This window comes from Miscanthus floridulus, unplaced genomic scaffold, assembly GCF_019320115.1.
Source record: "Miscanthus floridulus cultivar M001 unplaced genomic scaffold, ASM1932011v1 os_1655, whole genome shotgun sequence".
In the NCBI taxonomy this organism is placed as follows: domain Eukaryota; kingdom Viridiplantae; phylum Streptophyta; class Magnoliopsida; order Poales; family Poaceae; genus Miscanthus; species Miscanthus floridulus.
Window position 1 is genome coordinate 8,080 of NW_027097837.1, and position 13,735 is coordinate 21,814.

Below are 13,735 nucleotides of genomic sequence, written 5' to 3' on the forward strand. Positions count from 1 at the left end.
CATGCAAAGGTGACAGAATAAATTGAAGCTAAGGATTATTGTGCACGCAAGCACGTTGATTTAGTTGTGCATGAAAGAATTATAAATAATTAAATATAAATGTAGGCGTGAGTTCCGGTTTTGTTAGTCGGATTTGGTTATCATCATATGCTATAAACGCTCGTTCTCTATAACTTGGACAGATAGAGATCGAGATCAGCGGCGAGGCAGATGGCTTCGCAGAATAAGGAGGGCAACACCTACCACGCAGCAGTTGGTGGCAATATGGCTATGGTGGCACTGTCAACATGGCCCCTCCTACGGCTACGGCACCGGCCAAGCCGGAACCGCCAATGGTGATGCAGCATGCCAAAGAATACACCACGACGTACACCGCTTACCCTGCACCTCACCGCCGTCCTCCGGCGCCATACTTGCGACCTCAAAAGCCGCCTTGGTACTACGGTGGTGGTGATGGGTACTCGCGATGAACAAGCTGCTGGGGGCATACGGCGGTGGATACTACAGATACCGATGTCCCCCAGCCGCCGCCGTACGGTGGTGGTGGGTATGGGTACTGCCCTTCGCCTGAGTTTGGTTGGGGAGCTCGCGGTGGCGGCTACAGCTACTATGACGGCGGTTATGGAGGCGGAGGCTATGGAGGCGGCGACGGCTATGGAGGTGGTTGCTATGGAGGCGGTGGCTATGGAGGCGGCGGCGGCGGCGGCTATGGAGGCGACGGCTATGGACGGCCACCAGCTTATGGAGCGTACGAGCACCACATGCGCGAACACCACCAGAGACAGGTACAGGGACATGGCCATGGCCATGGACATGGACATGGTGGAGGACGGGCCCTGGCAGCTGCGGAGGAGGATGCAGCCCTGGCAGCTGGTGCTGCCATCCACGGGGAGTTCGAGCACGAACACCACACAAGTTTAAGCATTCCACTGCTCGCCACGATGGCAGTGCAGTGAGAATGATGGGAAGGCGCCCCACGTCACGGAACTGGCGGAGACGAAATGAGCTACCGAGGTCGTCCAAGCTTAAATAGTACTCTCGTCAATGCAAGATCAGATGATGGATGCCCTACTAGCTTGTACGTACTGAATAAACTTGCTCCCGTTTTAGTTATATATATGATATATATGAAATATATAATGTATCGGTGTACGTAGGCGCCGGCCGGCTTCCCTTTCAGGACTAATTACCGGTCCATCTTAGCTTGTTAATTAAGGAATAAAGTTAAAGCCTCTGCCTACGCCATGTGCTACCTCTAATGTATACTATTAGCCGCCGGGTCATCGTTCATCCTACCTCTATATATTTGTATGCTTTAATTTTTGTACCCTGTACCTCTATCTCTCTATATCTTCTAGCTTGCATTATAAATGATGCAGAAAACGCATGTATAGTAGGTGATTGTACCTAATATATATGTGGATCAAATCTTAGGAGGCAATCCTTTTATCTACCGAGGAGGTCCAAGATTGTCTCTATCTCTGAAACTACATAGTGAATTCAAGAGACGATCGGTCTATTTAGAGACAATCAAAGAAAACAATGAATATGTAAATAGATTTACAGATGTGAACCTCTTAAGGTACTTGCCTTCGGAAACATGGCTTAGTCGGCCAACCCATTTATAAACCCATATAAAAACTCACCGCTGCCCTCCATCCCCTCACTTCAGTTTCCGCCTGCTCATCTCTTTCTCTCTCCCACACACACAACAAATTTGCTCTTTCACCACCCGCCGCCCCTTCTGTATCCCCATTGCCACCCCTCCACCCTTCCCACCATGCCTCCTCCACGGGCACAAGGCCATGAGCTCCTGTGCGCTCTCTCATGGGCAGTGCACCAACTACTTCAAATGCATGCTCTCCCAAGGCCCCTCTAGTGGTGGATCCTGCTAGGGGTGCGGGGCCAGGGCCGCTGCAAGATCAGGCGGTGGTGTGACGGATCCATCAAAGTCAGTGGTTCAAGACGGAAAGGGTGGTATCACAATGGTGGTGCAGCACAGTTGGATTGCAGTGTCCCCCGTCTGTTACGATGGCATTACCTACATACCGCACGGGCTCCCTGGCCATATCTCAAACAGTAGTGGCGTTGTCCTTAAGTAACCGGCTGTCCAGACAAGCTCATTTCCCTTCTCTACTTCCCTGGCCCTGGATCTAGCGAGCTATTGTGGGCGAGGTCAGCTGGGTCCAAAGCGATGAGCTTGACCCCCTTCTCTCAGATACGGTGAGCAACCCGTTGCCATCGTCACCACCAGGCTTGTGTCGAAGCGTAGTGGATCTGGTGCAGATCGTCAAGGCACCAGCGAGCAATACTATGGATCGGTACCCCCCCCCCCTCAACATCCCTAGCCTCTGTAGCATCTCGAGGACTTGATGGCATTCATGGAGTTGATGTGGCACATGTACTGTACAGTGGCGGCAGTGTGGTCGGAGGAGGCGTTGGAGGGGCCTATGGCTAGTGCATGTTCGATGGGCTCAGCAAGTCTCTTCGATGGGTTCACCGAGCTATTTTTTTAAATTTCAAAAAGCATTTGTAGAGGTGGCAAGAGAATCTATCTCTAATAGTCTTGGATTAAAACTGGCCCTAGGCCAGAGATGATCGGCACCTCATCCTCTGTGTGGTTCATGTTTTACTGCCTCTGTAAACTTTTTTTGTAGTAGTGACTATTGTAGGCCATTTGTTCTTATGCTTGTCCATGTATTTGTGTGTGCGTGTTTTGTGAGCATGTGCGTTTAGCAGTTTACAATATGTTTAGAAAAAAATAATACAAACTTTATAAATAATAATACTGATAGGTTTACATGCACTGCTCTAGGTCAAGGTCAAGGTCAAGCATAATCACAAAACAACCACTGTCCAAATTATTGCGGTGATATTCTCATATTCTTCTCCAGCAGAGGACGAGAAGAAAGAGGACATTTTTATGGTACTGTGCTGAGATTTGTGCTCGGTACGGCTATAGTTTTTGTTGGCCAGTTTATATTTTATGGTATCTAATGCCATTACATTAATACGAGGACCAAATTAATAAACAAAATGCAATATATATTAGCTCCACCAATAATAATCTGAACATACCAATGCAAACAGGGCAAACACCAACCCCGGCGCCCCGGTATTGATGCTGCCAATAAGTATCTCTTGTGCATCGAGGCTGACACAATAAAAGGTATTACAGATTGCTGAAAAAGTACAAGAAGGGGAAATTTAGTGGGGACTGTTCCATGGAGCAACCATGGACCAACGTATGGACACGTGTCACAACTTCACGATGGGTGTCCACGGTTGTTCTATGGACACTGTCCTCACTGAATTTTTCCCAAGGTTTTTTTGGGGTAAAGAGAGCTTTAATTAACCAAGCGAAACATTACAATCATTGTTCAAAAGATCTAAGACACATGCAGGTGCCTGTCTCAACCAAGGTGTCGTATGGGTATTCTGCCTAGCTAATTGACCCAACTCGTGGGCCAGCGCATTGCCCCTCTCTTTACCGTTTGGAATTTCAAATTCACCAAGAGCTACAAATATTCTTTCGCCTCTAGGATGATATATCAAAACTCAGAACGCTCCTGGCTATTGGATTGCATTGCTGACAAAATTATGGAGCTGTCTGTTCCACTATCATCGGTTCCGGACACCATTGGGAGGGCAGCCGAAGTCCCTTGGCACAGGCTTGGGCTTGGGCTTCGTCCACTTATGCGCTTCGGCTTTGGAGGTTGTCAACATTTCTCTGACCCGGCGCTGCTATGCCTTCGGCTGCTCTGGTGCTGTACTGGTTACCAAAGATGGCTATGATTCCCTTAGCTACGGTAGCTTCTTGCAAAGGTACCACGGGTGCAGGATGGCGCTAAACGTGTTGGTGACACCTCGCCCAAATATGGCATTGTAAGGGTACTGAATCTCAACAACATCGAAGGTGATGTACTCAGTTCTGCAATTTTGCTGGTCTTCGACGTATACTGGTAGGGGTATCTTTCTGATAGCGTTCACTTTCTTTCTGCCAAAACCGTATAGGGGGTTTCCAGCTGGTTGGAGAAGGTTTCTGTCGAGCTTCATGTTGTCAAAGGATGAGGCGAACAAAATATCTGCGAAGCTGCCTGTGTCAATGAGTATCTTTATTACTGTCCACCTAGCGACGTTGGTCTCAATTACCATAGCATCAGTGTGAGGGTAATCTCGCACTTGAGGTTGTTGCAGTCGAAGGTGATGGGGATATGGGACCACCGAGAGTTTTTGTGGGGCCCTAGGTAGCCACATGGTGCACTTTCCTTAGGTGCTCTTTGTGCTGCCTCTTGTTTTCATGGTCTTCGTTGGATCCCCCAAAGATGGCGAGGATGACCTTGGATGTGGATGTAGGGTTATTGATAGTTGTTTGGGTGGATGGCTAAGTTTTGACTTGTTGTTGGTGCTGCGAAGGTTGTGGTGGTGGTGGGGGTGGAGGTAGAGTCGGGTGGGGGTTTGATAGTTGAGGTGGGTTTGGGGGTAATGGTAAGGATGAAAACGATACGGAAATATCCCGAACCGAACCGCAGTCGTTTTCTACATTTAACCCGATCGAATTCGTTTTTTGCGGACAAAAACGGATACTAAATTCGAAAACGAAATACGGAGTACATAATTCGAAATTCGGTACGAAATCGGTTTGGGCATTTGTTCGTTCGATTTCTACATTTCTACATTATATTCGAAATATACCGAATTTATATTCAGTTTAGAACCGAATTTGGTCCAGCAGGGCAGAGGCACTAGCCCATGTACTAGCCCAGCAGGGCACTAGCCCAGCAGTGCACTAGGCCAGCCCAATAACGAAGCTAACCCTAATCCCCAAACTCCCACTACCCATCCCCAGTCCCCAGCGTGACTACCCGATGGCTCCTCAGTCCGCCCCCTCCCTGTTGCTTTGGCTAGCGCTGGCGGCGCCGTCCTTCATCCCCACGCGCGTGCCGAAGGTCGGCGAGGAGGCGCGCCTTGAACCTCTGCGCCCGCGACGAGCGCTCCAGGTGGTCCGCCGCGCCGGCCAAGTTCTCGAGGTACGCCGGGAGCACCGCCGCCGACCGCAGTGCCCATCGATGGCGCCCACCGAAGATGGCGTTTCTGCTCCCACGAAGGGCAAGGCCAAGGCCAAGACCAAGACCGTGCGCCAACTTCTTGCGCCGCCGACAGCACGGGCACCGGCACCGGCACCGGCAGCTACGACTTCTCCAGCGCCACCTCCAGCTCCAGGTACGATCGATCTAGGGTCTTGATGTTCCGCTTGGCTGCTCCTGCTAGCTATTTTACATTGCCGTATGCTCTCATACAGAACCAGTGCTAGAAGCTTTGCAGACACGCACTACTAGCTTTTCAGTCTCAACTCTGAACATGTATGATATATCTGATGCATCGTTCAGTATGTTTTCTTTTCTGAAGATTTGTAGTCTTGATATGTGTGTTGTTTGTCAATGCTGGAGCGGTACATATGAGTCTGCTGGCTAGGGACATACACTAATCCCCTCCAGAAATTCAGGATTGGAACATCAACTTAGTATTATTCAGTTCTGCACTGAGTAATAAAACCTGGTGACACTTGTGTATGAAATGCTATCTTTTACTTGGTTAGGCGGTTGTATATCGGATATATCTTAGTAACCATCAACAAAGCTTTGACTCAGTGACAGTGTTTGATCAATTGCTCAAGAGTGACTAATAAACTGGACAGTCTACGGGTAATGAATTTTATGTTCAGATAATGTTCACTTGGAAACCGCAACAGTACATTGGTACCAAGGCAATTGCTAGTTTTTAGGAATCTGGTGCGTATCAGGAGATAAGAAAAAAAAACACAGACAAATTTGCTGTCCATTTCAGAGCCAACTTCTATAAGATGCACAGGGACCCCTTTCAACAAAGATTTTACTATGTTAAATTTTCTAGTTAAATAGCCATGACAACCAGCAGTACATGTTAACACACTTGTATTAAACATATAAACTAGAGGCAGGCGATACATCTAAATCAATCTCACTGAACTGTATGCGATATGTCATACTCCAGTAGATATTGTCACCAACTATGCGATTGTGAAACATCTTTTTTTTCTGGACACAAAACCAAATACCTGACACAAAGATTAGATAAGCACGGCTATGAGGCTAGATAAAACCTAGTCTTTTATTGGTGCTGCAGGCATTGATTTGCCTTTGTAATTATATTTTGTCCTGCAAATCTGATATTTTTATTGGGAAAAACCATAGTTTTATCAAATCTGATATAGTTTTTATTGGGAAAAAATCTGATATATTTTTATCAGTACTCTAACTTATTTTGGTCATTTTGCTTGATCATCAGGATCTAGGAATAAAAGGTCTGCATCTCAGAGTATTAGCTCTGGAACTTGTGATAGTCCAGCCACACAAGCATCCGTAGCAGCGTCAGTTTCAGTGATCGGTTCCAGTGCTCCTATTGTTGACATTGACACCAGTTGCACTGGCGCTGGCACTGGCACTGGCCCAGCCCAACCTAGTGGTGCACCAGCAACAGACACACCTGCAGCTCCAGTTAATATCGGTGAAGATGATCAAGATGATGAAGAGCAGGCTCATCTTTCTGGCAAGAGGTACAAAAAATGCACATCACATGTCTGGAAGTATTTCACCAAGAAAAAGGAGGTTATAGAGGTGGATGGAAAGCAGTATGAGCAGTTGTGGGGGTACTGCAATTTCGCTAGGTGCAATAAGAGGTACAGAGCTGAGGGCCCTTGTGGGACGACTGCATTCAAGAGCCATTTGAGGTCAAAGCACTGTATTGTGGAGGGACAACAACAGCTTAATGTTGGTAAGAACACTGGTTCTGAAATTGCTCATATCGTGCCTTTCAAATATGACCAAGAAGTTAGCTTGAGAAAATTAAACTTGGCAATCACCATGCATGAATATCCTTTCAATATAGTTGAGCATGAGTATCTTGTTGATTTCATAAAATCTCTTCGGCCTAGCTTTCCGATAAAGTCTCGTGTCACTGTTAGGAAAGAAATAATGGACAGATATCTTGAAGAAAAGGAAACTTTGTATGCACACTTAAAAACTATCAAGTGCCGCTTTAGTGCAACAATGGACATGTGGACCTCATGCCAAAACAAAGGATACATGTGTGTTACAATTCATTGGATAGATGATAATTGGCGTATCCAAAAGAGAATTATTGGTTTCTTCAATGTAAAAGGTAGACATACTGGTGCTAAGTTATCTGAGACATTCAGTGAAGTTATGGTTAAATGGTACATTGAGAAAAGACTGTTTGCATTGACTTTGGATAATGCTAGTTCAAATGAAGTGGCTGTCAATGATATAATTTCAGATCTAAAAGAGAATGGTAATGGCTCCCTAGTGTGTGATGGGCTGTTTTTTCATGTCAGATGTGCATGTCATATTCTCAATTTGGTTGCTAGAGATGGGTTGAAAGTCATTTCAGAAACAATTAGCAAGGTCAAATCACTTGTGCTAGCTGTGAAAGGGTCTCCATTGCAATGGGAAGAGCTTATGAAGTGTGCCACCGAAGCTGGGTTGGATACAAAGAGGGGTATTCAAATTGATGTGTCAACAAGGTGGAATTCTACCTACCTAATGCTGAGAGATGCCTTGTACTACAAGGATGCATTTATTAGGCTGAAGTCTTCAAATTGCCGTAGGTATGCTAAGATTTCTCCATCTTCTGTTGAATGGGAAAAGGCTTTGACAATTTATGGTTGTCTCAAGAAATTTTATGATCTCACTGAAATTCTCTCTGGCACTTCATATCCTACTGCCAAACTTATTTTATAGAGGTTTCTGTGATATAAAGATCTTGCTAGATGATTGGTGCTTTAATGAAGATGATACAATTAGAGAAATGGCTATTGCTATGAATGCAAAATTTAAAAAATATTGGGAACAGTCCAACATTGCTCTAGCGTAGCTTGTTTTCTTGATCCAAGGTATAAGAAAAGGCTAATAGAGTACTACATGAAGAAGTTCCATGGTGATCACTATCAACTTGCACTCGATGAGTTTATTTGTGTGGTAAAGAACTTACAACTTTTTATGCTAGTTCTGCTCCTGCACCAGCAAAGAAAACTAGTAGTGTGGCTGCACCTGGACCTAGTAACACAGCTGATGTGTTAATGGGAAATGTAGACCATGACCTAGAAGAATTCCTATATGATGTGAAAGTGAACATGCTATGGTTGAGACAAATGAGTTGGAGAGGTATATGGGGGAACCACTACTGAAAATTGTAGGTGAGTTTGACATCTTAGCTTGGTGGAAAAACAAGAGAGAAGAGTATCCTATCCTTTCACAGATTGTTTCGGGATGTAATGCTTGTACAAGTATCAACGGTAGCATCCGAGTCTGCCATTTAGTGCTGCTAGTCGTGTTGTTGATCCCTATCGCAGTCGTCTTGATCCCGAGATGGTACAGGCATTAATTTGCACAAAGGACTGGGTTGCTGCAGCAAGTAAAGGTGGTCATTTTATCTCTTTTTTTCAGTTATACACTTGTAATTGCAGCATAATAATGCATTGATATTTTCCCCTTACTAATATTTTGTTCAGATGCGAAAGTGGTTGGATCAATTGTGAGTGATCTTGAAGTTGATTGCTTTGACTAATGTTGTGGCTAAACTGAAAATTGAGGTATGTTTATCCTCTCCTCTGTCTATATTTGATGTTGGCTGCTGTTAAAGCTATCTTGTTGAGTGGAGTAGCACACTGCACACACTTTCAACTCCATCTATATATGGTGCCGTGGCATGCATGTACTTGGTCTAGTACTGGTGGCTACTGGAGGAGGGATCGGGTTGATTGTAGCACAAATAAAAACATTTCTTATTCTCATACACTGATCACACTAATACCCAAAGAGAGTGCATTGCATTATCAGTAAGCCTTAATTATACAGCATATGCTGTTCTGGCAAGGAGAGATGGATCGGATTGCAATAGCTAGCTGCCATATGCAACTCGGCTGATTCTATGGAACTCCCTAATGCTTCTCTGTATATATTCACTTTGCAAATTTCTAGGACAAGGACAAGGAGGGCGGATGGGGACTCTGAGGAGGACAATGAGGATGCAAAAGACCACGGAGAGCAATGGGAACTCTGATCCTGACATCATGGATGATGCTGATGAGCTCTAGATGTTCATGTTCTGTTAATTGGTGTCGTACTAATTAAGACCACGGGTCACGCACTTGTTAATTTGAACTAGATCATGCACTTGTTAGTCGCGAACTTGTTATGTATTTGGCCATGAACTTGTTTAATGTTATGCACTGTGGGTCGGTTCGTATTGAATTCTCGTATACCGACCGTGTTCGATATAATTCCGCTCGAATTGTTTCGTTTTCGAAATTCTCGATATTCCGTAAGTTCGTGTTCGTTTTCGTGTTCGGTTTGTCCGCTTTCGTTTTCGTTTTCGTATTCAAATGTAAAAGTAGAAAACGGTTGAGGAGTTCTCCGTTCGATTCCGTCCGTTTTCATCCTTAGTAATGGTGTAGGGTTGCGAGGGCGTTCACGCTTGGTGCTGGAAAGTGTGGTGGGGGGTCGAAGTGGTTATTGTAAGTCTGGTACTGTTGGTGATAGATTGGTAGCTTGAAAAGTCGTGGCAAGAGGGTTGTGATGGTATCCCATAGCTGATGAGCGTGTAGTGGTAGGTTGTGTTGGGTGGATGAATGGGGGGACTTTGGGTGTGGTTCACCGGTTTCGGTGTTGAGCTTGACTACTGAGAATCTTGATATTCTTTTCCCTTGAGGAAACAAATGCACTGCTTGCTAGTGTGACCTTTGCACGGGGCGCAAAAGTGACAATAGATCTTAGATGGGTTCTTTAGGCTACCCTCTTGGCATGAGGTTGTTTGGGTTCACTTCTATTGTTGGAGGGCTCAGGTGCCAGGTTTGTTGTTGTTGCTTGTGGAGTTGAGGGGGAGTATTGTCGATGGGATTGACGTTCACTCCGTTCTTCGCAAGGGTAGGCGGGTGTTGGCATACGCTCTCAGCGGAGCGTTTAGTTGGGACCATCTACGCCTTTACTCTTAATCTTGTATCGACGTTAGCTCTGTAGTATTTTCCCATCACATTGTGGAGCTCTGCGAGGGTTGTCATAGGTTTTCTCACCAGGTCTAGAGTAGCACGACCCATATCTCAGACAATTTACAGTGGCAAGGATGACGGCTTCGTCAGTTTTGTTTGGGGTCCGGGCTCTTATTGAATGAACCTTCGCCAGTAGTCTTGGAGCAGTTCTCTTTCTCCTTGCTTGCAGCTGAGCAGTCCATCGGGTGGTTTGGGGCTATGTTGACACCGTTGAAGTTGGAGCACATCTTGTCATGAAGGTCTCCCCATGATAGGATGGAGTCAGGCTGAAAGGTTGGTATACCAATTTTGGGTTGTCTCTGGCTATGATGCTGAATGACTTGGCCATGGTGGCCTCGTCGTCACCTACTGCTATAACAACCACTTCATAGCTCATGATAAATTGGTGAGGGTCGATGTTTCCATCATATCTTGGGAGATTTTGTGGGTTGTATGAGGGTGGCAATATTTGTGTTTGGAGGATTTGGGACAGGGGGAACTTTGGGTCATAGGGCATGGGGGCAGTTTGGAGGATTTGGGACAGGGGGAACTTTGGGTCATAGGGCATGGGGGCTGGGAGGTTTCTTTGCTATGGTATTATTGAATGGGTGCAAGGAGGTGATGGAGATGAGGATAAGGGTGAGGTGGTGGAGGGGCTGGCTGGTCGGGCTGAGGGTTGGGGTTTGGGTGGGGCTTCTGATTGCCTTCGTAGTTCATGAGGTACTCATCCATTCTCGTTAGTTCCTCTTGTGCTTTGGCCGTTTTCTAGCGGATTGTCTCGATCCAGGCTTGCCTTTCTGTGTTCTCGATGCGATGCTTTTCTGGTTTAGCTCCTCGTGCATCTAGATTAGTGCGGTGAGGCCCACTTCTTCGACGTTGATGCCTTCATCTTCTATGTCGATTGCTCCCTCAGGTAGGTTGTCCTCCCTAGGGGGGCAATAGTGATGATGGCCAACTCGGTGTTCTCTTCGCCGGCGTGATGGCGGGTCTGGCGGGGGTGGTGGGACTGCTTGATTGGTGTTTTTGTGCTGCTATGGAGGTCAAGCCGAGGGCCCTGTCATCGGGGGCTGCCTAGTCGGTGCCTTTCGAGCCATGGATTGGTTGTTTGGTGGTATGATGGGGTCCCCACGAACGGTGCTAACTATGGGGACTTCGCTCTGCCTCCAAACTTTAGCTATGGGACAACAGGTGGAGGCCGAGGGTGTCCCACAAGAAAGAAGAAAAGGGAGGGAAGACAATAGCGAGGGTAACACAAGTGAGTCGCAATAAATTCTAGAGTAAAACACCAATAATTCATTGTCCCTACTACTGTGCCCACAGGTATTTATAGGCCACACTCAGGGGTATAGTGAAATTACATTTGCACTAGGGTTGACTTGTAAAACCCCTTATATACTATTGAGGGCATCTAGGTCTTTTAAACCCCTAGTCTCAACCACTCCACTTGACGCTAGTAGGGCTTCTTCTTCTGGGGCACTATTCCCTGACGAGTGACATTCGTGCCTGCTTCGAAGTTCCTCGGCCGCTGGCTGACCCCACAGCCATTTCCCGGTCCTGCAAGGCAAACGATCCAACACCTTTTTTAGGTAGGTCGAGGGTTAGTATGTAGGTGAGCCCGGTGAAGTTACCCAAAGAGTTGACCTTGTCAGGCCAAGCGTCACCAACGGAGGTTGCATTGGTGGGTTTCGAGCAAGGGCGCAAGGGTTTCTTTGCTTGGCGTTGAGACCTTGTAGCGAGGGTCTTTAGGTGGCGTGTGCTAGCGAGGGTCCTGCTCCGGCCGATGGGGAGGTGGAGTGGCGTTGCTAGGGGCATTCCCCCAACAAGTATAGACCCATGGTACTTAGACCACTCTCACCTGATAGTGAAACAAAGTTAAGACATAAAACAAAAGAATGAGACTCAAGTCCCCATCTTAATCCAACTTCGATGCCCAAACTTTGCTGCAAAATTCCAACAATACGGTCTCCCATAAGCGACTGCCTTCCCTTAGTGAAGAAAAGGCACAATATATCTTGCACGCATTTGAAGCTCCACCACCCAATAGTTTGTAGTTGCACAAACCCGTCGGACGGTGTTGCGTGAAGATGGATCTCCGAGGCAACACCTTCAAGGAGGAAAATGATGAGAGTCGCCAATGCCACTCGCCTTAAAATTTGAGTCAAGGTTTTCACCTAGTAGTGGATAGGAGGGCTATGGCATGCTATGAAAAAACCTCCAAGAAGGGAAACAGTGCCCGACGGTGCCACCATTATCGAGACCGATAAGATCACCACCAAAGGTTTCACCAGCACCTCCAAAGCACCCATGCACTATCCACACATAGAAAAAGTTCGCCACCAACACATTGGGAGCCCTACCTCGCCTCAAGGCCATGGCATAGCCACCCTCGAGCTCCACTACTAGCCGTGTTGCCCGTAATGCCCACCACAAAAGAAGCCACTAGCCACCATGCGATGCCTATGTGCCACCACCAAGAAGATTCGGGCCATAAAACACCGAACTGGCTACCCTAAGAGTGGCTCGATCTCCAGCCAAATCATAGCCAGCTGACTTCGACCAATAAGCTGCCATGGGCCTTCACACCACAGATCCCAACCAGGGTAGCCAAATCCCTCCATGGCCACACTAAATCGGTCGTCGTTGTCGCAAGGATAGGACAACAGCCGCCAGACCCCATGGGCACGAGAGCCAAGATAGGGAGGACTCGTTGTCAGCTTAAATGATCCACTATTTCTTCAAAGGGAAATCCATATATTACATATAATGTGATAGTCCCAGGAAGACCAAGCTATCATATTATTATTATTCAGTTGATACCAGTCATACCTCATGAATTACAGGTTTACAAGGTTAAAACATCACTGAGATACACACTATAGTACAACGCCATACTAGCGGAAATGCACACAAAACAACATCAGAGGACGTAGCGCCTCATCGGGTGAAGGCACCTCCTTCACGGCAATCATCAGAGTAGACGTAGCGAGTGGGTGAAGACTCCTCCTTCATAGGCAACCTTGCACGTAGGACAAGACCACCTAATCCTTCTAATCACCGTTGTTGCAGTCTAGACTTATTCCAAACCTGTTGAACAATTATCAGTACGATTTGTACTGGTCATTGGCTCTCACCCTATGCTTTGCGTTTGCTTTGTGGTAAGTGGTATGCAAGGGTAAGAGAAAGGCCTACTATGGATGTAATTTTCCTATGCATGTTCATAAATATTTTATAATTATTTCTCAAGTTTTAACCAGTTTCCATCCATCCATTCCATCCCATATCTAACACAGTCACACCAAACTCTCACATCAAATCACCACGCTCTCTAGGCGATAAGGACAACTACCTCTCGTCCTTGCCTCAACAGCTAACAGCCAGATCTAAACCAAACCAGGGGGAGAGGAGAGAATACACCACTCACTAATCAAGAAAAACATAGAGCATAGGAATGTCCATGACCGTGGACATAGCTATACGTATAGATCGATCAACTCTGCAGAGCGTGTACATCTAAAACCACAAGATCACCATCATTGACGGTGGCCCCCGTCTAGGCTGATACCGGGTTGCCTTCTAACCGATACAAAACAAAAAGCTACATCACATCAAATGCAATTATCAGCACTGAAAGTAGCAATTTTCGAATCGCAC

General features: G+C 46.4%; 1 protein-coding gene across 1 annotated transcript; it reads right to left on the minus strand.

Annotated features, from left to right (window-relative positions):
• Window positions 1-3,804: 3,804 nt before the first annotated feature.
• Window positions 3,805-4,155, minus strand: LOC136534195 (uncharacterized). The gene has a single exon (XM_066526657.1). It carries the CDS (start codon window positions 4,153-4,155, stop codon window positions 3,805-3,807), a length of 351 nt encoding a protein of 116 aa, XP_066382754.1.
• Between the last annotated feature and the right edge of the window lie 9,580 nt (window positions 4,156-13,735).